At 50.0% G+C, this 26,682-nt stretch overlaps 3 protein-coding genes across 3 annotated transcripts; all 3 read left to right on the top strand.

The window, feature by feature from the left end:
- Positions 1 to 4,488: 4,488 nt before the first annotated feature.
- Positions 4,489 to 5,220, top strand: LOC138641548 (histone H1B-like). The gene has a single exon (XM_069729011.1). It carries the CDS (start codon positions 4,532 to 4,534, stop codon positions 5,177 to 5,179), a length of 648 nt encoding a protein of 215 aa, XP_069585112.1. The 5' UTR covers positions 4,489 to 4,531; the 3' UTR covers positions 5,180 to 5,220.
- A 5,824-nt stretch (positions 5,221 to 11,044) lies between these two features.
- On the top strand, positions 11,045 to 11,425 carry LOC138641549 (histone H2B 1.1-like). The gene has a single exon (XM_069729012.1). The coding sequence runs from the start codon at positions 11,045 to 11,047 to the stop codon at positions 11,423 to 11,425; it is 381 nt and encodes a 126-aa protein (XP_069585113.1).
- Positions 11,426 to 12,300: 875 nt separating this feature from the next.
- On the top strand, positions 12,301 to 14,232 carry LOC138643195 (uncharacterized). Its single transcript, XM_069732038.1, has 2 exons — positions 12,301 to 13,022; positions 13,174 to 14,232. The coding sequence occupies exons 1-2, from the start codon at positions 12,676 to 12,678 to the stop codon at positions 14,057 to 14,059; spliced, it is 1,233 nt and encodes a 410-aa protein (XP_069588139.1). The 5' UTR covers positions 12,301 to 12,675; the 3' UTR covers positions 14,060 to 14,232.
- The last annotated feature ends 12,450 nt before the right edge of the window (positions 14,233 to 26,682 follow it).

A 26,682-nucleotide genomic window follows, 5' to 3' on the forward strand; every position in this document is an offset into this window, starting at 1 on the left:
CCAATCCAAGTCACTGCACGTCCTCTCCAGAATCTGGGACAGCACGGTGTCCGAGTCTTGGAGTTTTTGCATGCGACCATTCCTTAGCCAATCAGTAAACACCTTTACCACCGCCCTCCTGGGGAAACCTTCCATTAAATGGGGCACCAGAGCCTGTAGGAAGGACACATGATTATTGACCTTCCATAGCATATCATCCCGCACCACACGGGAGAGAAGCTAGAGGCGGGATTATCACCACTTCTGTCTTCTCCTTTGCTACAGCTCGAAGTATCGGCAATGCTGATGAGTATACTGTGCCCAGCGATCACTTGGCTGGATATGGAAACGTGGAGAGGAAAAACGAGGATGATGAAAGGGATTACAGCAGCACCCCACGTGCAGATGGCGGCGCCTAGAAAATACTAGTACATCAGCCTCATTCTGGAGAGGTGCACTGCTGACATGATGGATTGATCATCTCTCCCTGAGAGAGAAATAAAGAGAGAAACACAAAGAGAGAGAGAGAGTGAAAGAGAGAGAATGAGAGAGAGAGAGAGAGAGAAAGGGATAAAAAAAATAGAGAGAGAAATACAAAGAGAAAGAAAGAGAGAAGTAGAGAGAGAATAAAGAGAGATATAGAAAGAGAGAAGGAAAGAGAGATAGATATAAAGTGAGAAAAAGAAAGAGAAAGCAAAGGAAAGAGAGGGAGAGAGAGAAATAGAAATGAAGAAAGAGTAAGAGTGAGAGAAAGATTTAGAGAAAGAAGAAGAGAGAAAGAAAGAGAGGAGAAAGGAGAGAGAGAGAAATAATGAAAGAGAGGAGAGAGAAATAGAGATTAAGAAAGAGGGAGAGAGAGAAAGAAGAAGAGAGGAGAGACTGCTCTATATACTGTACACTCTGGTCTATAAACTGTACACACTGCTGTATATACTGTACACTCTGCTCTATATACTGTACACTCTGCTCTATATACTGTACACACTGCTGTATATACTGTACACTCTGCTCTATATACTGTACACTCTGCTCTATATACTGTACACTCTGCTCTATATACTGTACACACTGCTGTATATACTGTACACTCTGCTCTATATACTGTACACTCTGCTCTATATACTGTACACACTGCTGTATATACTGTACACTCTGCTGTATATACTGTACACACTGCTCTATATACTGTACACTCTGCTCTATATACTGTACACTCTGCTCTATATACTGTACACACTGCTGTATATACTGTACACTCTGCTGTATATACTGTACACACTGCTCTATATACTGTACACTCTGCTCTATATACTGTACACTCTGCTCTATATACTGTACACACTGCTGTATATACTGTACACACTGCTCTATATACTGTACACACTGCTCTATATACTGTACACGCTGCTGTATATACTGTACACTCTGCTCTATATACTGTACACTCTGCTCTATATACTGTACACACTGCTGTATATACTGTACACACTGCTCTATATACTGTACACACTGCTCTATATACTGTACACGCTGCTGTATATACTGTACACACTACTCTATATACTGTACACTCTGCTCTATATACTGTACACACTGCTGTATATACTGTACACGGTGCTGTATATACTGTACACACTGCTCTATATACTGTACACTCTGGTATATAAACTATACTCACTGCTGTATATACTGTACACACTGCTGTATATACTGTACACACTGCTCTATATACTGTACACTCTGCTCTATATACTGTACACACTGCTGTATATACTGTACACACTGCTCTATATACTGTACACACTGCTCTATATACTGTACACGCTGCTGTATATACTGTACACACTACTCTATATACTGTACACTCTGCTCTATATACTGTACACACTGCTGTATATACTGTACACGCTGCTGTATATACTGTACACACTGCTCTATATACTGTACACTCTGGTATATAAACTGTACACTCTGCTGTATATACTGTACACTCTGCTCTATATACTGTACACACTGCTGTATATACTGTACACGCTGCTGTATATACTGTACACACTGCTCTATATACTGTAGACTCTGCTGTATATACTGTACACTCTGCTCTATATACTGTACACACTGCTGTATATACTGTACACGCTGCTGTATATACTGTACACACTGCTCTATATACTGACCACTCTGCTTTATATACTGTAAACTCTCCTCTATATACTGTGCACACTGCTGTATATACTGTACACTCTGCTCTATATACTGTACACTCTGTTGTATATACTGTACACTCTCCTCTATATACTGTGCACACTGCCGTATATACTGTACACTCTGCTCTATATACTGTACACTCTGCTCTATATACTGTACACTCTGCTGTATATACTGTGCACACTGCTGTATATACTGTACACACTGCTCTATATACTGACCACTCTGCTTTATATTCTGTAAACTCTCCTCTATATACTGTGCACACTGCTGTATATACTGTACACTCTGCTGTATATACTGTACACTCTGCTCTATATACTGTACACTCTGCTCTATATACTGTACACTCTGCTGTATATACTGTGCACACTGCTGTATATACTGTACACTCTGCTCTATATACTGTACACTCTGCTCTATATACTGTACACTCTGCTGTATATACTGTACACTCTGCTCTATATACTGTACACTCTGCTGTATATACTGTACACTCTGCTGTATATACTGTACACACTGCTCTATATACTGCACACTCTGCTCTATATACTGTACACTCTGCTCTATATACTGTACACACTGCTGTATATACTGTACACTCTGCTGTATATACTGTACACTCTGCTCTATATACTGTACACTCTGCTGTATATACTGTACACACTGCTCTATATACTGTACACTCTGCTCTATATACTGTACACTCTGCTCTATATACTGTACACTCTGCTCTATATACTGTACACTCTGCTCCATATACTGTGCACACTGCTGTATATACTGTACACTCTGCTCTATATACTGTACACTCTGCTCTATATACTGTACACTCTGCTGAATATACTGTACACTCTGCTCTATATACTGTACACTCTGCTCTATATACTGTACACTCTGCTGAATATACTGTACACTCTGCTCTATATACTGTACACTCTGCTCTATATACTGTACACTCTGCTCTATATACTGTACACTCTGCTGTATATACTGTACACTCTGCTCTATATACTGTACACTCTGCTCTATATACTGTACACTCTGCTGTATATACTGTGCACACTGCTGTATATACTGTACACACTGCTCTATATACTGCACACTCTGCTCTATATACTGTACACTCTGCTCTATATACTGTACATTCTGCTGTATATACTGTACACACTGCTGTATATACTGTACACACTGCTGTATATACTGTACACTCTGCTCTATATACTGTACACTCTGCTCTATATACTGTACACTCTGCTCTATATACTGTACACACTGCTGTATATACTGTACACTCTGCTGTATATACTGTACACTCTGCTCTATATACTGTACACTCTGCTGAATATACTGTACACACTGTAGACACTTATTACAATGCTGATCTGGGCTGTGCAGATGTGATGTTGTGCACTATATACTATATACAGCTGTGTTCTCTGTGTAGACGCTGGACTTTGTGTCTCCGCTCTTCTCCCAATATTCCCCTTTTGCACAATAGTGGGGGTCACATGAATCCGTTAATATTTCAGTTGTCTCCCCGGAGATGTTCATGTGTTTGGTTGGGGAGTCGCACGGTGCAGCTGTCGCCTTATTATCAGAGCTCTTCCCTCCATCACAGCCCGCAGCGGTCACAGCTTCACACTGGGTAAGACTCGATATCAGGCAGGTGATTGCAATCAGCCCCCGATGTGGATCATCCACTGATGTGGAACACGTGTCCCCCATACTCTGCACATACGGGGTACAGTGATATCACAGGTCAGGGAGGGGGCAGTCAGCGGAGGCCGTCGCCTGTGTTACCCTTCTGGGTTCTCAGCAGCTCCAGCTCGTCCCCACATCGTACAATCAGCTTCCTGTACGATAGACATTGGAGTAAAGATCCCTGTGATGGTGACAAGAGCCGGGGACAGGAGGAACGATCTCCCGCAGCAGATTTATCTCCCCGGTACACAGTGAGGTGCAGATCGGGAGGACGGCGGCGATGATCCCGGGATTTCCTCTCCGCTCTTTCCCGGCATATCTGCTAGTGACGGATACAAATGGCCGGTGGAGATGTTGGAGAAGGGGAGGCGACGGAGGAATCGCGCTCTGCTGTCCGGTGTTAGCCGGTAAAGGGCTTTTATCCCGGGCAGGGAAGCACAAGGGGAGAGCGGAGCTTCAACCGGAATCAGCTGGGAGGAGGCGGGGCCTGTGTCCAGTGTCAGCCAATAGAAGCTCAGGACGGTGCAGCTCAGCAGCCAATCAGTGCGCTGTAAGCCTGTACATATAACAGGCGCCTCCAGCTCCGGCCTCAGTGTTTTTATTCCTATCAGGAAATATTTTCATTTTGCTTCCGCAGCACATGATGGCAGAGACCGCGCCAGCCGCCGCTCCCCCTCCCGCAGAACCGGCCGCCAAATCCAAGAAGCAGCCGAAGAAATCCGCCGCCAAGAAGAGCAATAAACCCTCCGGCCCCAGCGTCTCCGAGCTGATCGTGAAAGCCGTGTCCGCCTCCAAGGAGCGCAGCGGGGTGTCCCTGGCCGCCCTGAAGAAGGCTCTGTCTGCCGGAGGATACGATGTAGAGAAGAATAACAGCCGCCTGAAGCTGGCCGTCCGGGGTCTGGTCACCAAGGGCGCCCTCCTCCAGGTGAAGGGCAGCGGCGCCTCCGGCTCATTCAAGCTGAACAAGAAGCAGGAGACGAAGGACAAAGTGGCCAAGAAGAAGTCAGCAGCTGCGGCCAAACCCAAAAAACCCGCTGCTGCCAAGAAAGCCGCCAAATCTCCGAAGAAGCCCAAGAAGGCTCCGACCGCGGCCAAGAAGAGCCCGAAAAAGGCCAAGAAGCCCGCAGCAGCCGCCAAGAAAGCAGCCAAGAGCCCCAAGAAGCCGAAAGCCGCGCCCAAGCCCAAGAAGGTGACGAAGAGTCCAGCTAAGAAGGCGGCCAAACCCAAAACTGCCAAGGGTCCGGCTAAGAAGGCGGCTAAAGCCAAGAAGCCCGCGGCCAAGAAATAAGCTGCAGCCCCTGTTCTGTTACCACAAAGGCTCTTTTCAGAGCCACCACCCCGTCCCCGCAGAGCTGTATGATCAGTGCCACCACTTCCTCCCCGCAGAGCTGTATGATCAGAGCCACCACCTCCTCCCCGCAGAGCTGTATGATCAGTGCCACCACCTCCTCCCTGCAGCGCTGTATGATCAGAGCCACCACCTCCTCCCCGCAGAGCTGTATGATCAGTGCCACCACCTCCTCCCCGCAGAGCTGTATGATCAGTGCCTCCACCTCCTCCCCGCAGAGCTGTATGATCAGTGCCTCCACCTCCTCCCCGCAGAGCTGTATGATCAGTGCCACCACCTCCTCCCCGCAGAGCTGTATGATCAGTGCCACCACCTCCTCCCTGCAGCGCTGTATGATCAGAGCCACCACCTCCTCCCCGCAGAGCTGTATGATCAGTGCCACCACCTCCTCCCCGCAGAGCTGTATGATCAGAGCCACCACCTCCCCGCAGAGCTGTATGATCAGAGCCACCACCTCCCCGCAGAGCTGTATGATCAGAGCCACCACCTCCTCCCCGCAGAGCTGTATGATCAGAGCCACCACCTCCTCCCCGCAGAGCTGTATGATCAGTGCCACCACCTCCTCCCCGCAGAGCTGTACCATCCGTGCCACCACCTCCTCCCCGCAGAGCTGTACGACCAGTGCCACCACCTCCCCGCAGAGCTGCATGATCAGTGCCTCCACCTCCTCCCCGCAGAGCTGTACGATCAGTGCCACCACCTCCCCGCAGAGCTGCATGATCAGTGCCACCACCTCCTCCCCGCAGAGCTGTATGATCAGTGCCTCCACCTCCTCCCCGCAGAGCTGTATGATCAGTGCCTCCACCTCCTCCCCGCAGAGCTGTATGATCAGTGCCACCACCTCCCCGCAGAGCTGTATGATCAGTGCCTCCCCGCAGAGCTGTATGATCAGAGCCACCACCTCCTTCCCGCAGAGCTGTATGATCAGTGCCTCCACCTCCTCCCCGCAGAGCTGTATGATCAGAGCCACCACCTCCTCCCCGCAGAGCTGTATGATCAGTGCCACCACCTCCTCCCCGCAGAGCTGTATGATCAGTGCCACCACCTCCTCCCCGCAGAGCTGTATGATCAGTGCCACCACCTCCCCGCAGAGCTGCATGATCAGTGCCACCACCTCCTCCCCGCAGAGCTGTATGATCAGTGTCACCACCTCCCCGCAGAGCTGCATGATCAGTGCCTCCACCTCCTCCCCGCAGAGCTGTATGATCAGTGCCACCACCTTCTCCACGCAGAGCTGTATGATCAGTGTCACCACCTCCCCGCAGAGCTGCATGATCAGTGCCTCCACCTCCTCCCCGCAGAGCTGCATGATCAGTGCCTCCACCTCCTCCACGCAGAGCTGTATGATCAGTGCCTCCACCTCCTCCCCGCAGAGCTGTATGATCAGTGCCACCACCTTCTCCACGCAGAGCTGTATGATCAGTGTCACCACCTCCCCGCAGAGCTGCATGATCAGTGCCTCCACCTCCTCCCCGCAGAGCTGCATGATCAGTGCCTCCACCTCCTCCACGCAGAGCTGTATGATCAGTGCCTCCACCTCCTCCCCGCAGAGCTGTATGATCAGTGCCACCTCCTTCTCCACGCAGAGCTGTATGATCAGTGTCACCTCCTCCTCCCCGCAGAGCTGTATGATCAGTGTCACCACCTCCCCGCAGAGCTGTATGATCAGTGTCACCACCTCCCCGCAGAGCTGTACGATCAGTTTTCTTACTTGTAATGCTTTTAATATAACTGATGCTGGGCGCAGTTTCTGGATGGGGGGTGGGTGTGATCTGACGATATTGCGGGAGCTGCACTGTACAGCGCTATACACGGGGACATTTCAACGCAGATACATCAGATGCTCCAGCAGCGGCAAATGAGTGATCTGAGGACAGACTCATCACGGAAGAGGAGGGGACTTCAGGGGGCGGGGTTACTGGGCGGGAATAATAACAATGACTGGTCAAACACATCAACCCTTATTGGCCACTTTATTTCATGAAATAACCAGTGGAGCGCAAGGGGGCGTGTTTCCCAGAGACCAATGAGGACGCGCATGATGAGTATGATGTGACAGCCGCCAACCCCCTGGGACAATGACTGGAGTATAAGCCGAGAGGGGCACTTTCAGCCTAATAAAATGGCTGAAAATCTCAGCTTATTCTCGAGTATATAAGGTAAATGCCTCTGGCACTATGGAGGGTGATGTAGTAGGGATTATTTTTCTGTTACACTGGTTTTCAACCCTCTTGCTGCTTGTAAAGTTATTACATTAAGGCGAACAATTAAAAAAAACACCAACAAACTAATAATTTGTACTTTACAATTATGGGCACGTTCCTGTAATTTTGCATTAAAGCATGATATTTTATATATTAAAAAAAAATGCATAAAAATGTCTTTCTGGGTTGTAATTGGTACATGAGGTAACGGCATAAATGAACATATCATCATCCGGTGATTAAATGATGGAAGATCTCTTCTAATTTCACTTGCTTCTTTTGTCCTTCCAAATCTCCATTTATGGAAGTTCTTCATCAGAAAATGAACAAATGTCTATCATTGCATTACGCTGAGGTTGGGTCGCTCTGGGGGTATCACACTCTATAGGGGGTAACTGTGGGTGCATCATATTGTGTGGGGGTGACTTAGGGCCTCATACTGTTTTGGGAGTTACCGGGGGTTTCATACCCCCACACAGTAACTGTGGGGAGATCCTGCTGTGTGGGTATCTTACTATGTAGGAGGCATCATACTGTGTGGAGGGTAACTGGGGGCATCATCTGTTGTGGAGGGTATGATCCACCATGATCTGGAACAGTAATGACAATATTTGGGATACCCTCAGTCATAAGGGGAGGAAATTGCACATAATAGAAGCTGGAAAGATAATTGCAGAAACTGAGCAATGAGCGGGAAAATCAAACTTCCTTACAGTTTAGTATTTAGCCAATCAGCAGAGAAAGGGAGGAGCTAATGTAGATTATGAAAGCCCCGCCTCGGATATGCGTCATCTCTGTAGTTCTCTCTCTGGTCCATTCTTCCTCCATATAAAGGAGCAGTCCGTGCGTCTCAGGAATCTGTTTTTGCTCACTGACTGCAGAAGATGTCTGGTCGCGGTAAAGGAGGGAAAGGTCTCGGGAAGGGCGGCGCTAAGCGGCACAGGAAGGTGCTCCGGGATAACATCCAGGGCATTACCAAGCCTGCCATCCGCCGTCTCGCTCGCAGAGGAGGCGTCAAGCGCATCTCCGGCCTCATCTATGAGGAGACTCGCGGCGTCCTGAAAGTCTTCCTGGAGAACGTGATCCGTGACGCCGTCACCTACACCGAGCACGCCAAGAGGAAGACCGTCACCGCCATGGACGTGGTGTACGCGCTGAAGCGCCAGGGCCGCACTCTCTACGGCTTCGGAGGTTAATTGTCTTCTCTTCTGTCCTCACCCCAAAGGCTCTTCTCAGAGCCGCCCACATCTTCTAAGTGAGCGGCTGCACCTGACTGCTAGGATCTGATTTCTCTGCTTTGGTGATGTCTCTGTAATCTTGGTAGAACACTCATCGGTCCCGACTTTACCCTCCGAATACTGAATAGTCGAAAACTACCATCTGCCAAATGATTGTGGCGGATGGTGGTTCTGACCCTGATCCGCAGTTCGTGTAACGTCCTCTGATGCCGTGTGTGGGCGAATGGTTCTGTCGCTGCTTTTGCTTGTGAGACGTATTTGCAAAATCCTGTTTTGTAGCCGGGATTCCGTGTGTGTATTGGAGTACGGTCTTTTTCACCATATTCCCGCACATTCAGTTTTTTCTGAAGAATATCCTGACGTGGAAAGACTGAACTGCTTATCCGAAGCAGATCCCTCTCCAGCTCTAATCAGGAGGGTTCCGGGCGGTTTCCAAATGCAGGTGAATATTCTGTCTAGACATTTAAGATCCTGTTCTTATTGGGCGCTGATTAGTATCCGGCTCAGCGTCTCTGCAGGGCACAATATCCCCTGTGCGGCTGCCTGTAGTATCGGCCACAGCCTGGGACGTGCTAGTTGTATACTCCCGGGGCCTGACATACTGGGGCCGCGTCTGCTCCCCATGGATTTATGGGGGATATATCCGCAGTGATGATTTCCTGATCAGATCCGTGTACAGGGAATGTGGCGGCATGAGGCAGCTGGATAGATGGACGCCCCGTGTACCGGGTACGGAGACTCCTATGTGATGACCACGTCCTGGACAGTAATGTTTCGGATGGATGGCGCCTCTGAAGACTATTATAACCTCCTCAGAATAATACTGGCGACCGATCCCCGTGTTCGGGGGCAGACAGCTGGGAGGACAGGACCCGGTATTATCAGCGGGGTAGAGCTACCCCCACCGGTATACACAGCGATCGCCGCTAGAGCAGAGGGGCCGGTAATAATCCGACGGACAGGGTACAGCGAATAAGCGGGAAATTCAAAACCAGCAACGGATCTGTCATCAGCCAATGAGCGAGAGACCTCCACAGGCGCCGACCAATCCCAGATACAGGAACATCCGCCCCCATTAACTCCTTAGTGTCCCGGGACCCGGCCGCGTCACATCAGGCTCCGGGCAGAACATAGGAGACTTGTCTCAGTCGGGCTGTGATAGGATCAGCGCGGACACCGCAGGGGATCCGCACAGGATAATAAGCGGTGAGTGAGGAGCCTCCGCCTGTGCAGATGGAGCGGAGGAGAAGCACTGACAGGGATTAACCCCTCACCCGCCAGACTGTCAGTGCAGATTGTGTCGCTCGCAGAACTCAGCCTCATAATAATCTGCAGATCAGTGGAAATTAGCCCTTATTGAAGGAGGACTTTGTGCAGTGATTGGGGCAGATAATGGCCATTTCCCCATAGATCCAGGAAGCGGCTAGTCAGCTGTGCCAGGACTGTAAACTCCGCTCCTCCGCATCTGTCCACACACCCAAAGGCTCTTCTAAGAGCCCCCACATCCTCCTCCTAAGAGCCGCACCGCCGATCTAGGGATGGTTCACACTAGTGTCTGCTCACACTGCACCAAGCGGTATATAGAGGTCACTATGCACGATCCATGCTCCACTGTACTGCGGTCACCACAGAGCAGAGATTCATGGCTGAAGTGACTGATCCGCCTTCATGTTACTGAGATCACACACAAGAGGGATAAGTGCAGTTTATACAGGGGACAAAGCTCCTGAGGGAAGCCGGCTCTTCCTAGAAAACTGGGTGCGGCTACTACCGTAACATCTCACTGAATTCACAGCTTTCCACGCTGCAGGGTTTACAGTCCTGGCACAGCTGACTAGCTGGGGTTTCCAGCACCATCTGGAGATATTACTGCACTATATGGAGTGTAACATGTCGGGCGCTGCACTGTAACTGTCTGTATAATGTGGCACAGTCATTTGTCAGTAAGTTGCAGTATATGGGGGTACTCTGCACTATTCAGATGAATAACAGCACTATATTGGAGCATACTGCAGCACATGATGGATAGATAGATCATGAACACATACAGCGCTATATGAGGGTGCACTGCGGTATATGGAGCTTCACAGCACTATCTAGATGTATACAGCATTATACAGGGTTTTACAGCGCTATACAGCATCCCAGCTTCAAAGATGAAGCAATGATTTGGGAAACCACCAATCAGCTGCAGTGGGCGGAGCGTCTGACGTTCCCGTTGGTCACATGATATCATCACCCAATAGCACGGCGGTCTGACAGCAGCGCTCATCTGCATGGCCGGGCTATAAATTCCGCCGCTCTTAGAGGCGCAGGATCATTATTCTTCTCACTTGTGCTGAGACCGCTCTGTTGTCATTATCATGCCTGATCCCGCCAAGTCTGCGCCTGCGCCCAAGAAGGGCTCCAAGAAAGCCGTGACCAAGACTCAGAAGAAGGACGGTAAGAAGCGGAGGAAGAGCAGGAAGGAGAGCTACGCCATCTACGTGTACAAGGTGCTGAAGCAGGTCCACCCCGACACCGGCATCTCCTCCAAGGCCATGGGCATCATGAACTCCTTCGTCAACGACATCTTCGAGCGCATCGCAGGGGAAGCCTCCCGCCTGGCTCACTACAACAAGCGCTCCACCATCACCTCCCGGGAGATCCAGACCGCCGTGCGCCTGCTGCTGCCCGGAGAGCTGGCCAAGCACGCCGTGTCCGAGGGCACCAAGGCCGTCACCAAGTACACAAGCGCCAAGTGATCGCTCCGTGCTCCGCTCCTCACCACAAAGGCTCTTCTAAGAGCCACCCACACCCTCACTATAAGAGCCCCCGCACCCTCACTATAAGAGCCCCCTCACTATAAGAGCCGCCCCCGCACCCTCACTATAAGAGCCGCCCACACCCTCACTATAAGAGCCGCCCGCACCCTCACTATAAGAGCCGCCCACACCCTCACTATAAGAGCCCCCCGCACCCTCACTATAAGAGCCCCCCGCACCCTCACTATAAGAGCCCCCCGCACCCTCACTATAAGAGCCGCCCGCACCCTCACTATAAGAGCCGCCCGCACCCTCACTATAAGAGCCCCCCGCACCCTCACTATAAGAGCCCCCCGAACCCTCACTATAAGAGCCCCCCGCACCCTCACTATAAGAGCCGCCCACACCCTCACTATAAGAGCCGCCCACACCCTCACTATAAGCCGCCCACAGCCTCACTATAAGAGCCACCCACACCCTCACTATAAGAGCCACCCGCACACTCACTATAAGAGCCGCCCACACCCTCACTATAAGAGCCGCCCACACCCTCACTATAAGAGCCGCCCACACCCTCACTATAAGAGCCGCCCACAGCCTCACTATAAGAGCCGCCCACACCCTCACTATAAGAGCCACCCACACCCTCACTATAAGAGCCACCCGCACCCTCACTATAAGAGCCCCACGCACCCTCACTATAAGAGCCGCCAACAGCCTCACTATAAGAGCCGCCCACACCCTCACTATAAGAGCCGCCCACACCCTCACTATAAGAGCCGCCCACACCCTCACTATAAGAGCCGCCCACACCCTCACTATAAGAGCCACCCACACCCTCACTATAAGAGCCGCCAACAGCCTCACTATAAGGGTACGTTCACATTAGCGTCATGCGACGCTGCGTCGCCGACGCAACGCACGACGCATCGGAAACGCACGCAAAAACGCAACTTTTATGACGCAAGCGTCTGACGGATGCGTCGTAAAACGCAGCGTTTTCGGTGCGTTTTTGGTGCGTTTTACCAAAAAACGCAGCGTTTTACGACGCATGCGTTGGCAAACACTGATTGGATCTTGAGCCACAATTTAGTGTCTAGACACTAGATAACACCACCAATGAATAGAAGAGGGTGGGTCTAGTGTCTAGACAATCGATAATGTCACCAATGGGTAGATGGGGGTGGGTATTAATGTCATAGTGGTATATATACCCCCGCATACCTTATTTCCAACCATACAGCATCAAGATGGATCGTTCCATGGAGAGTATCTACCTCACTTTTGAGCTGGAATTAGCCCTTGCTATAGCTTATGCTTTTGCCTGTCATGAACAGAGGAGAAGAGACAAACTACGGAGAAGGAGTCGGCGGCGTTTTTGGCTTCACCCTATAGTGGAAGTCCGAGAGAGTCGTGGAGCGTACCATTGTCTTTTTGGCGAATTAAATGAGAACCAGGACAAATACTTAGAATACACCAGGATGACAAAAGACAGCTTTCGATATCTGCTGCGTCTGGTGGAAGGAACCATTTCCAGGCAGGACACGCAGCTCCGTAAATCGATTTCCCCTGAGGAGCGTCTGCTGGTGACTCTACGGTACGTAATGGAATGTGAAGGATTTATATGTTCTAGCCATTTTTTAAATTAACATGTTTTTGTTTTGCGGGGTGGGGGATTGTAATTAAAAATGGAAAATTCATTCATAACAATTAAATTAATTATATTTATTTATTTTTCTTCTTGTCAGTTTCCTGGCTACCGGAGAGACATTGAGATCACTGCATTTCCAGTTTCGGATTGGAGTCTCAACACTGTCGGGTATTATTGCAGACACATGCCGCGCATTGTGGGACAACCTCCGGGAGGAATTTTTGCCCATCCCTACACAAGAAATATGGCATGCCAACGCCCAAAAATTCCACAAAGTTTGTGATTTCCCTAACTGTATCGGAGCTGTGGATGGGAAGCACATTAGGATTACCAAGCCGTCAAGAAGTGGATCTCTTTTTTATAATTATAAAAAATACTTTTCCACTGTGCTGATGGCAATTGCTGGTGCGGACTGCAGGTTTCTCGCTGTGGACATTGGAGCCTTTGGTCGTGCAAATGATTCACGGACATTTAAGGAGTCTGATATGGGCCAAAGATTGTACAATAACAATTTTAATTTCCCCCATCCACGACCTCTTCCCAACACTGACGGCCCGGACCTGCCATTTGTTGTTGTTGGTGATGAGGCTTTTCAAATGAGTGGCAACCTACTGAAACCGTACTCCAGTCGTGGGTTGGACCGTACCAAAACTATATTTAATTATAGACTGTCCAGGGCCAGAAGAACTGTGGAGTGCGCCTTTGGCATCCTGGTCTCCAAATGGCGTATATTAGGATCCGCTATAAATTTGAAAATTGAGACAGTGGATGAGGTGGTGAAGGCGTGTGTGGTTCTCCACAATTTTATTATTGATAAAGAGAGAGTCAACGTGGAACTCGATGAACACATACAAAATCCATTGCCTGATTATCAAGATCATCCTCTGCGGACAACTGTGGAGATTGCTCATATGAGGGACCAATTTGCTGCATACTTTGTTTCCGATGTTGGCCGTGTTTCATGGCAAGATGAAATGGTGTAATTCTGTATGTTTTATTATGATGTCATGTAAACACTGTTGTGTTCATCATTTAACCATCCTATGTATGGTGATTCTATGGTTATTGTTTTAATGTTCCCTGGATGTATAATGTGTTGTGTTTTCAAATACACTTCTTGAGCCTTTCAGTTTTTAAAAAAAAAAATTTCATACGTTTATACATATTAATAAAATTTAAAAAATCCAAATTTATTGAAATTTATTGAATTTATTGAAAGTACTAATGTGTGTGCCACAAAATTTGTGTGTTTCATAGTATTGAGGCATAACATAATCGGCTCCCACCTTGTCAACCATTATTAATCCTGCAGACTATTTGCATATGGAACAAGGCTTGACAAGGAGGGAGACGATCATGTTTGCTAAACTCTACAGAGTGAACACTATTGTACTCAGGATGCTATAATACGTCCAGAGTCAAATAGTGGTGACACTGTCAACATTGCTTCCATCTCACCTGAACAATATTCTTAAGGTACATTTAATAAAACTATTATCCACCGATACCGACCAGTGATACGACTGGACCGAGATCGTTGTTTAGTTGTCGCATGGTTGCTGGAGAGCTGTCACACATACAGCTCCCCAGCAACAAAAAAAGAGCAATCTGTGTAATGCCACACTCACGATATTTACTATTGTTAATGTAATGTTAATTACAAAAAAAACCTTAAGGCCCCTTCACATTTAGCGACGCTGCAGCGATACAGACAACGATTCGGATCGCTGCAGCGTCGCTGTTTGGTCGCTGGAGAGCTGTCACACAGACCGCTCTCCAGCGACCAACGATGCCGGTAACCAGGGTAAACATCGGGTAACTAAGCGCAGGGCCGCACTTAGTAACCCGATGTTTACCCTGGTTACCATGCTAAAAGTAAAAAAAAACAAACACTACATACTTACCTACAGCCGTCTGTCCTCCAGCGCTGCGCTCTGCTTCTCTGCTCTCCTCCTGTACTGTCTGTGAGCTGGAAATCAGAGCGGTGATGTCACCGCTCTGCTTTCCGGCTCACAGCCAGTACAGGAGGAGTGCAGAGCACAGCGCTGGAGGACAGACAGCGTTAGGTAAGTATGTAGTGTTTGTTTTTTTTACTTTTAGCATGGTAACCAGGGTAAACATCGGGTTACTAAGCGCGGCCCTGCGCTTAGTTACCCGATGTTTACCCTGGTTACCAGTGAAGACATCGCTGGATCGGTGTCACACACGCCGATCCAGCGATGTCAGCAGGAGTCCAGCGACGAAATAAAGTTCTGGACTTTATTCAGCGACCAACGATCTCCCAGCAGGGGCCTGATCGTTGGTCGCTGTCACACATAACGATTTAATTAACTATATCGTTGCTACGTCACAAATAGCAACGATATCGTTAACAATATCGTTATGTGTGAAGGTACCTTTACACTACGGTGTGTGAAACGTCCATCGCCGTCAGCTTCCCGTACTGTGCCAGCCCTAAAGCACAGCACAGCGTTTAAGGCAACGGTGTGCTCAGCTTTACGGGCGGGAATCACAGTGTCAGTGCGGAAAGATGACGGCGAGGGACTTGGTAGACACCTTTTTATATTAGTGGGGTATTGTAAACTTTTTATTTCAGTGATTAAAACAGTGCACTACCCAATTTTCCCTTGTTTAAAACAAAGACATCGCTGGATTGGTGTGAACTCACCAATCCAACAATGACAGCTTCTGATAAGTTACCCAAAAAATATTCCAAATCATTTGCTGATAACCAAAAAATCACAGCAGGGGCTCAATCGTTTTACGATTTCAGAAAAGACAAAGTTAAAACAACTATATCCATACTGAAATCGTTGTGTGATGGTACTTTGTAAACGTGACATATTGAGCAATGCTGTTTGTGTTTGTAACATCTGAGTACAATGAACGACAGCCATATAAGAAAATGTTAAAAAAAATAGAGATAATATTGTCACACATTGCACATCTGGTGTTACAAAGACACGATTTGTGTGTACGGCGCAAGGTGTGATTTGGTGCAAACTTTATTTGAGACAATAAAAACCAAAATTTTTTTTTTAAAAAAAATATAACAAATTTATTTTGTGTTACAAAAAAAATAAAAAAAGGGAACCCGGTTTTAAGGGGTGCCAATGTCCGCAACCAAAGGGGATTCATATCCCCCAGTTTTTTGTGATGAGGAGACCGAGGAGGAGGAAGAGGGGGAGGAAGCAGCATACTCTATGACACTAGACGGGATGCCGACATCAGTCCAGCCAGTGGATGGTGGTGGCGAGACTGCAACAGAAGCAGGTGAGAGAGGAGGAGGGACGACCAGTGTCCTTGGCTGGCTACTCCGGCTCTGGGTCGACCCAGGCTGTGTAGATGGTGTACTCCTGGTTGACCCAGGCTGGGTAGTGGGTGTACTCCGTGTAGACCCAGCCTGGGTACTTGGTGTGCTCCGGGTCGACCCAGGCTGTGTTCTGGTGGTACTTTGGGGAGCAGCCATAGCCAAGGACGTAGTGCTTGTGGTCGTCATGGTCTTCTTCTTCTTCTTTTTCCTCCTCTCTCCCTCTGGGTGGGGGTCGGCTTCCCGTCTGTGCCCCCTTGAAGGCCTGTCAGGCTCGGAACTTTGGGGCTCAGTTCTGTGGTGGCGGTGGCGGCGGCGGTGGCCCTCGGCACGCGGACCTCTGTGGTGGTGCTCTGCAGCAGGAGTCGGAGTCATGGCAGCCAGCGATGGTACTGCGGGCATATTTGTCGCTGACTGCATGACCCGAGCCTGCTGCAGAGCACTGACATATAAATTGTTGCAGCCCTGCATGAACGAAATCTGGAGTTCCGGCGTAAGATGTTCCACCATGCCGTTGTGAATGGCACTAAAGAAATGTTTTGCCGGCCTCGAGAGATCCGTTTCGATGTTTTCAAGACGCCGTTGGATATTGCACATTTTATCGCACAGCGCCTTGAAACCATTCTGAAATACGGTACTCAGATGTAAAAATTCGGACATGGGCGCCCTGTCCGAGGCCCGCTGACGCTGTCGGGAAGACCCAAAGGACGGAGCAACAGAGGCCTCGGCCAGAGGAACATCTGATGGACCGGCTGCCGGTTCGCCAGATTGTGTTGTTGCAGACCTGCTCTCGCTGTGGGATGGCCGCGACAGTTCAGATGGCGCTTCACAAAGGACCGCTCTTGAGGGTCGTCTTGAGGATTGGACAGTCTCGCGGGTGCTGCTGTGTGTTCTGTGAAAACATAAGGAAACCATTAGTATAAAAAATATCACATTTCACATGCGTCAGAACATTTTACCGCCAGGTATCCATTACCGCCATTAATATTACACTATTTTTAATATTGACACTGCATATGCACCATCAATATTAAACAAACGGTATTTATTTAATTCTAAAGAGTCACCCATGTTTTTAGTTTGCAACGCCAGACAATTATGCTTAGGTTGGAACTGCCATCACGTCACGGTCATGTGAACGAGACGTCATCACAGGTCCTGCGAGCTGAGCAACCATGGGAACCTAACCAGCTTTGCAGTGGAATGTATGCCGTATCTATTATATTTAACTTTATTATGTATAAAAAATCGTAGATACACCTGGCAAGTGTGAGAAGATAAGAAATGAATAAAAAATTCAAGGTCAACGAGTGGTGAAAAGTTTAAAAAAAAAAATGTTTTAACTTCAATCAAAAGCAGAGGATGAAACATCTGCACAATACAATAAAAAAACTATCTACGCGTTTCAGGTCTGATGTTCCCTGTCACCTGAAACACGTAGATAGAGTCTATTGTATTGTGCTGATGTTTGATCCTCTGCTTATGATTCAAGAGGAGAAAAGTATGTATTTTTGCACAACTCTGTGAACTAGCCTTTTTTTACTTCATTTATATACTTGGTACTTGGCAAAATAAATGGCTGGGCAATAAGCAACGTGACTGGAATGTAGTATGTGAATATGCATGTTGTGAAAACTAGGTGTGTGAATAGGTACTATACTTACTCTCTGCTTTCAAGGACCGGTCGCAAGAACTGCAGTATACGGTTATGCTTGTACACCGAGGTCCTTGAAGCGCCAGCACCACTACGAGCCTGTCCCTCCTTTTTCAGGCCCCTCTTGAAACGGTCCTTCATGGAGCGCCATCTGGTCCTCAATTGTTTAACTGTGTATTAAAAAAAAAAAAAAAAAAAGGTTTTAGATAATATATCGAAAAAGATTACGCAACCGTGTGCAATCCCAATCAAAGACATCACAGACGGTTGTGTAATCCTGGCATGATGGGTCACAGCACTATTTTTTAAATACTTACGGAAACTGGCTTTGGCCTTGGCGTTAGCGCTGTCGAAGCCATCCCACAGCGTTTGTGCCACCTCCAACCACAGACGCCGCAATATGCCCTGGTCCGCGTGCTGGGGGTCACGGCTGTCCCACAACGGGCCCCGTGCTTCTATTGATGCCACCATTAGGTCAATGTTAAGTGGCTCATCCAGGGCCCGTTGTGAAACCTAGAAAAGAATGGAAAATATGAAGGTTTGAAAGAGAAAAAAATTGTCCCTATCTCCTCCACCGACACCTACTACACACAACACCACACCCTACCACCACCCCCCCAATACCCGCAAAAAAAAAAATAAAAAAAAAATAAAGGTTTGAAATAAATACTTACGCTCCGTCCTGCAACCACAGCTTGGCCCCGTGGTCCCTGCTGCTGCTCCCTCTCTTCCTCCTGGTTCTCCTCCTCACTTGAAGAAGCCTGCAAAATAGTTTAACAAAAAGTTGAGTGACCCATCTACAAATGACAGCGAAAATATAGCAAGCAATAGTAGATCATGTACTCACCGGACTCCTCAGCGGTGGGGTGCCGGAATCACTGCCGCTGGCCATGACTAATTAAAGCAGTTCTGAAATTAACAAAAAAATAACATTGACTATGCTCCTATGCACTATCATGCAATAAATAATATTAAAAAAAAAAGGCATTTAAACCACAAATAACATTGCACTCCAACTGAACTAACGATGAGCAAACTACACTGCCACATTGATTAGATTAAAGAAACAATGGCAGAGACAACCCAATGCCAGAGTACAAAAGGCTAAAGATAAGAAAATTAACAAGTACACAATGTAGTAATCCCAAAAGATTTTTTTAAAAAAGAAAAATTACAGTATGCACGGATCAACACAAAAAACACAATATGTGGTTGTAATAAAAAATATTTCAACACGAAAAAAAATAAGGGCAGAAACATAAATACTTTACAATGAAACCAACAGTGCCGGAGAAAATAGAAGGGGATACAACGCCATACATCGCAACCAGAAACATACAACTATGTATTTACACAACCACAGTGCTGAAAATAATACACAAATTGCAATAAAAATGTAATAAAAGGCCTCAAAATCATTCTATACTACCATACTTTACAAAACAACCGACAGGGCCAGAGACAATGAAACGCCATCATATAACGGAAGAATAAAACAGCACAACTGAATACAAAAACAACACCAAACCAAAAAATGGAAACTCAAAATCAATCTTGGAAAGAACACTAATCAAGGCCGCAGACAATGAAACGCCATCCTATACACAATGCCGTCCATCAAAACCAAACCAAAAAGACCACAATATCTTTAGCCACAGTGCAGAATATAAAACACTACTTGCAAAAAAAATTGTAAAAACATGTAGAAAATGCACATAATCATTCTATACTTACATCTCTGGACAGCGGATGAGAAGACAGTTGCTCTGATGTGTCTGGTCTGATGTTGCCTGTTGTGTAGCCGGCAGCAGAAGTGACAAACAATCCTACATTTTCTTTATATATGGGGGATGTTTTTCTCACTGTTTGCACTGTCTAGACACTGTCTAGACACTTTTTTGTTTCATTTTATGTTACGACGCATGCGTCGCACAACGCATGCACGACGCACACCCGCGACGCAAGTGCGTCGTCAATACGTTTCAATGGGAAATTGTAACGCATTGACGACGCACGAGCGACGCGCGCGTTTTTTTGGCGCTCCGAAAATGCAACATGTAGCGTCTCCGACGCCACCCAGGTGCGGTGTTACGACGCATGCGTCGTGCGTTTTACTGAAAACGCACGACAACGCAACGCATGCGTCCCCAATGATAAAGATAGGGGCGCATGACGCATGCGTTGTCGTGCGTCGGCGACGCAGCGTCGCATGACGCTAATGTGAACGTACCCTAAGAGCCACCCGCACCCTCACTATAAGAGCCACCCACACCGTCACTATAAGAGCCACCCACACCCTCACTATAAGAGCCACCCAAACCCTCACTATAAGAGCCACCCGCACCATCACTATAAGAGCCACCCACAGCCTCACTATAAGAGCCACCCGCACCCTCACTATAAGAGCCGCCCACACCCTCACTATAAGAGCCGCCCACAGCCTCACTATAAGAGCCACCCACACCCTCACTATAAGAGCCACCCACACCCTCACTATAAGAGCCACCCACACCCTCACTATAAGAGCCGCCCACAGCCTCACTATAAGAGCCGCCCACACCCTCACTATAAGAGCCACCCGCACCCTCACTATAAGAGCCCCCCGCACCCTCACTATAAGAGCCGCCCACAGCCTCACTATAAGAGCCCCCCACACCCTCACTATAAGAGCCCCCCAAACCCTCACTATAAGAGCCACCCGCACCCTCACTATAAGCCACCCACAGCCTCACTATAAGAGCCACCCGCACCCTCACTATAAGAGCCGCCCGCACCCTCACTATAAGAGCCACCCACACCCTCACTATAAGCCGCCCACAGCCTCACTATAAGAGCCACCCACACCCTCACTATAAGAGCCACCCGCACACTCACTATAAGAGCCGCCCACACCCTCACTATAAGAGCCGCCCACACCCTCACTATAAGAGCCGCCCACACCCTCACTATAAGAGCCGCCCACACCCTCACTATAAGCCGCCCACAGCCTCACTATAAGAGCCACCTACACCCTCACTATAAGAGCCACCCGCACACTCACTATAAGAGCCGCCCACACCCTCACTATAAGAGCCGCCCACACCCTCACTATAAGAGCCGCCCACACCCTCACTATAAGAGCCGCCCACAGCCTCACTATAAGAGCCGCCCACACCCTCACTATAAGAGCCACCCACACCCTCACTATAAGAGCCACCCGCACCCTCACTATAAGAGCCCCACGCACCCTCACTATAAGAGCCGCCAACAGCCTCACTATAAGAGCCACCCGCACCCTCACTAAAAGAGCCACCCACACCGTCACTATAAGAGCCACCCACACCCTCACTATAAGAGCCACCCAAACCCTCACTATAAGAGCCACCCGCACCATCACTATAAGAGCCACCCACAGCCTCACTATAAGAGCCACCCGCACCCTCACTATAAGAGCCGCCCACACCCTCACTATAAGAGCCGCCCACAGCCTCACTATAAGAGCCACCCACACCCTCACTATAAGAGCCACCCACACCCTCACTATAAGAGCCACCCACACCCTCACTATAAGAGCCGCCCACAGCCTCACTATAAGAGCCGCCCACACCCTCACTATAAGAGCCACCCGCACCCTCACTATAAGAGCCCCCCGCACCCTCACTATAAGAGCCGCCCACAGCCTCACTATAAGAGCCACCCACACCGTCACTATAAGAGCCACCCACACCGTCACTATAAGAGCCCCCCACAACCTCACTATAAGAGCCGCCCACAGCCTCACTATAAGAGCCACCCACACCGTCACTATAAGAGCCACCCACACCCTCACTATAAGAGCCGCCCACACCCTCACTATAAGAGCCGCCCGCACCCTCACTATAAGAGCCCCCCGCACCCTCACTATAAGAGCCGCCCACAGCCTCACTATAAGAGCCACCCACACCGTCACTATAAGAGCCACCCACACCGTCACTATAAGAGCCACCCGCACCCTCACTATAAGAGCCGCCCACACCCTCACTATAAGGGCCGCCCACAGCCTCACTATAAGAGCCGCCCACACCCTCACTATAAGAGCCACCCACACCCTCACTATAAGAGCCACCCACACCCTCACTATAAGAGCCGCCCACAGCCTCACTATAAGAGCCACCCGCACCCTCACTATAAGAGCCGCCCGCACCCTCACTATAAGAGCCGCCCACACCCTCACTATAAGAGCCGCCCACACCCTCACTATAAGAGCCGCCCACACCCTCACTATAAGCCGCCCACAGCCTCACTATAAGAGCCACCCACACCCTCACTATAAGAGCCACCCGCACACTCACTATAAGAGCCGCCCACACCCTCACTATAAGAGCCGCCCACACCCTCACTATAAGAGCCGCCCACACCCTCACTATAAGAGCCGCCCACAGCCTCACTATAAGAGCCGCCCACACCCTCACTATAAGAGCCACCCACACCCTCACTATAAGAGCCACCCGCACCCTCACTATAAGAGCCCCACACACCCTCACTATAAGAGCCGCCAACAGCCTCACTATAAGAGCCACCCGCACCCTCACTATAAGAGCCACCCACACCGTCACTATAAGAGCCACCCACACCCTCACTATAAGAGCCACCCAAACCCTCACTATAAGAGCCACCCGCACCATCACTATAAGAGCCACCCACAGCCTCACTATAAGAGCCACCCGCACCCTCACTATAAGAGCCGCCCACACCCTCACTATAAGAGCCGCCCACAGCCTCACTATAAGAGCCACCCACACCCTCACTATAAGAGCCACCCACACCCTCACTATAAGAGCCACCCACACCCTCACTATAAGAGCCGCCCACAGCCTCACTATAAGAGCCGCCCACACCCTCACTATAAGAGCCACCCGCACCCTCACTATAAGAGCCCCCCGCACCCTCACTATAAGAGCCGCCCACAGCCTCACTATAAGAGCCCCCCACACCCTCACTATAAGAGCCCCCCAAACCCTCACTATAAGAGCCACCCGCACCCTCACTATAAGCCACCCACAGCCTCACTATAAGAGCCACCCGCACCCTCACTATAAGAGCCGCCCGCACCCTCACTATAAGAGCCACCCACACCCTCACTATAAGCCGCCCACAGCCTCACTATAAGAGCCACCCACACCCTCACTATAAGAGCCACCCGCACACTCACTATAAGAGCCGCCCACACCCTCACTATAAGAGCCGCCCACACCCTCACTATAAGAGCCGCCCACACCCTCACTATAAGAGCCGCCCACACCCTCACTATAAGCCGCCCACAGCCTCACTATAAGAGCCACCTACACCCTCACTATAAGAGCCACCCGCACACTCACTATAAGAGCCGCCCACACCCTCACTATAAGAGCCGCCCACACCCTCACTATAAGAGCCGCCCACACCCTCACTATAAGAGCCGCCCACAGCCTCACTATAAGAGCCGCCCACACCCTCACTATAAGAGCCACCCACACCCTCACTATAAGAGCCACCCGCACCCTCACTATAAGAGCCCCACGCACCCTCACTATAAGAGCCGCCAACAGCCTCACTATAAGAGCCACCCGCACCCTCACTAAAAGAGCCACCCACACCGTCACTATAAGAGCCACCCACACCCTCACTATAAGAGCCACCCAAACCCTCACTATAAGAGCCACCCGCACCATCACTATAAGAGCCACCCACAGCCTCACTATAAGAGCCACCCGCACCCTCACTATAAGAGCCGCCCACACCCTCACTATAAGAGCCGCCCACAGCCTCACTATAAGAGCCACCCACACCCTCACTATAAGAGCCACCCACACCCTCACTATAAGAGCCACCCACACCCTCACTATAAGAGCCGCCCACAGCCTCACTATAAGAGCCGCCCACACCCTCACTATAAGAGCCACCCGCACCCTCACTATAAGAGCCCCCCGCACCCTCACTATAAGAGCCGCCCACAGCCTCACTATAAGAGCCACCCACACCGTCACTATAAGAGCCACCCACACCGTCACTATAAGAGCCCCCCACAACCTCACTATAAGAGCCGCCCACAGCCTCACTATAAGAGCCACCCACACCGTCACTATAAGAGCCACCCACACCCTCACTATAAGAGCCGCCCACACCCTCACTATAAGAGCCGCCCGCACCCTCACTATAAGAGCCCCCCGCACCCTCACTATAAGAGCCGCCCACAGCCTCACTATAAGAGCCACCCACACCGTCACTATAAGAGCCACCCACACCGTCACTATAAGAGCCACCCGCACCCTCACTATAAGAGCCGCCCACACCCTCACTATAAGGGCCGCCCACAGCCTCACTATAAGAGCCGCCCACACCCTCACTATAAGAGCCACCCACACCCTCACTATAAGAGCCACCCACACCCTCACTATAAGAGCCGCCCACAGCCTCACTATAAGAGCCACCCGCACCCTCACTATAAGAGCCGCCCGCACCCTCACTATAAGAGCCGCCCACACCCTCACTATAAGAGCCGCCCACACCCTCACTATAAGAGCCGCCCACACCCTCACTATAAGCCGCCCACAGCCTCACTATAAGAGCCACCCACACCCTCACTATAAGAGCCACCCGCACACTCACTATAAGAGCCGCCCACACCCTCACTATAAGAGCCGCCCACACCCTCACTATAAGAGCCGCCCACACCCTCACTATAAGAGCCGCCCACAGCCTCACTATAAGAGCCGCCCACACCCTCACTATAAGAGCCACCCACACCCTCACTATAAGAGCCACCCGCACCCTCACTATAAGAGCCCCACACACCCTCACTATAAGAGCCGCCAACAGCCTCACTATAAGAGCCACCCGCACCCTCACTATAAGAGCCACCCACACCGTCACTATAAGAGCCACCCACACCCTCACTATAAGAGCCACCCAAACCCTCACTATAAGAGCCACCCGCACCATCACTATAAGAGCCACCCACAGCCTCACTATAAGAGCCACCCGCACCCTCACTATAAGAGCCGCCCACACCCTCACTATAAGAGCCGCCCACAGCCTCACTATAAGAGCCACCCACACCCTCACTATAAGAGCCACCCACACCCTCACTATAAGAGCCACCCACACCCTCACTATAAGAGCCGCCCACAGCCTCACTATAAGAGCCGCCCACACCCTCACTATAAGAGCCACCCGCACCCTCACTATAAGAGCCCCCCGCACCCTCACTATAAGAGCCGCCCACAGCCTCACTATAAGAGCCCCCCACACCCTCACTATAAGAGCCCCCCAAACCCTCACTATAAGAGCCACCCGCACCCTCACTATAAGCCACCCACAGCCTCACTATAAGAGCCACCCGCACCCTCACTATAAGAGCCGCCCGCACCCTCACTATAAGAGCCACCCACACCCTCACTATAAGCCGCCCACAGCCTCACTATAAGAGCCACCCACACCCTCACTATAAGAGCCACCCGCACACTCACTATAAGAGCCGCCCACACCCTCACTATAAGAGCCGCCCACACCCTCACTATAAGAGCCGCCCACACCCTCACTATAAGAGCCGCCCACACCCTCACTATAAGCCGCCCACAGCCTCACTATAAGAGCCACCCACACCCTCACTATAAGAGCCACCCGCACACTCACTATAAGAGCCGCCCACACCCTCACTATAAGAGCCGCCCACACCCTCACTATAAGAGCCGCCCACACCCTCACTATAAGAGCCGCCCACAGCCTCACTATAAGAGCCGCCCACACCCTCACTATAAGAGCCACCCACACCCTCACTATAAGAGCCACCCGCACCCTCACTATAAGAGCCCCACGCACCCTCACTATAAGAGCCGCCAACAGCCTCACTATAAGAGCCACCCGCACCCTCACTAAAAGAGCCACCCACACCGTCACTATAAGAGCCACCCACACCCTCACTATAAGAGCTACCCAAACCCTCACTATAAGAGCCACCCGCACCATCACTATAAGAGCCACCCACAGCCTCACTATAAGAGCCACCCGCACCCTCACTATAAGAGCCGCCCACACCCTCACTATAAGAGCCGCCCACAGCCTCACTATAAGAGCCACCCACACCCTCACTATAAGAGCCACCCACACCCTCACTATAAGAGCCACCCACACCCTCACTATAAGAGCCGCCCACAGCCTCACTATAAGAGCCGCCCACACCCTCACTATAAGAGCCACCCGCACCCTCACTATAAGAGCCCCCCGCACCCTCACTATAAGAGCCGCCCACAGCCTCACTATAAGAGCCACCCACACCGTCACTATAAGAGCCACCCACACCGTCACTATAAGAGCCCCCCACAACCTCACTATAAGAGCCGCCCACAGCCTCACTATAAGAGCCACCCACACCGTCACTATAAGAGCCACCCACACCCTCACTATAAGAGCCGCCCACACCCTCACTATAAGAGCCGCCCGCACCCTCACTATAAGAGCCCCCCGCACCCTCACTATAAGAGCCGCCCACAGCCTCACTATAAGAGCCACCCACACCGTCACTATAAGAGCCACCCACACCGTCACTATAAGAGCCACCCGCACCCTCACTATAAGAGCCGCCCACACCCTCACTATAAGGGCCGCCCACAGCCTCACTATAAGAGCCGCCCACACCCTCACTA

Source organism: Ranitomeya imitator, chromosome 6 (assembly GCF_032444005.1).
Source record: "Ranitomeya imitator isolate aRanImi1 chromosome 6, aRanImi1.pri, whole genome shotgun sequence".
Classification (NCBI taxonomy): Eukaryota; Metazoa; Chordata; class Amphibia; order Anura; family Dendrobatidae; genus Ranitomeya; species Ranitomeya imitator.

What these genes read in the sequence shown, in the direction of transcription:
- LOC138641549 (XM_069729012.1), top strand. Translation starts at nt 11,045, where the DNA reads ATGCCTGATCCCGCCAAGTCTGCGCCTGCGCCCAAGAAGGGCTCCAAG.
- LOC138643195 (XM_069732038.1), top strand. Translation starts at nt 12,676, where the DNA reads ATGGATCGTTCCATGGAGAGTATCTACCTCACTTTTGAGCTGGAATTA. An exon ending in CGTCTGCTGGTGACTCTACG is followed by an intron (nt 13,023 to 13,173) that starts GTACGTAATGGA and finishes TCTTCTTGTCAG; the next exon opens with TTTCCTGGCTACCGGAGAGA.
- LOC138641548 (XM_069729011.1), top strand. Translation starts at nt 4,532, where the DNA reads ATGATGGCAGAGACCGCGCCAGCCGCCGCTCCCCCTCCCGCAGAACCG.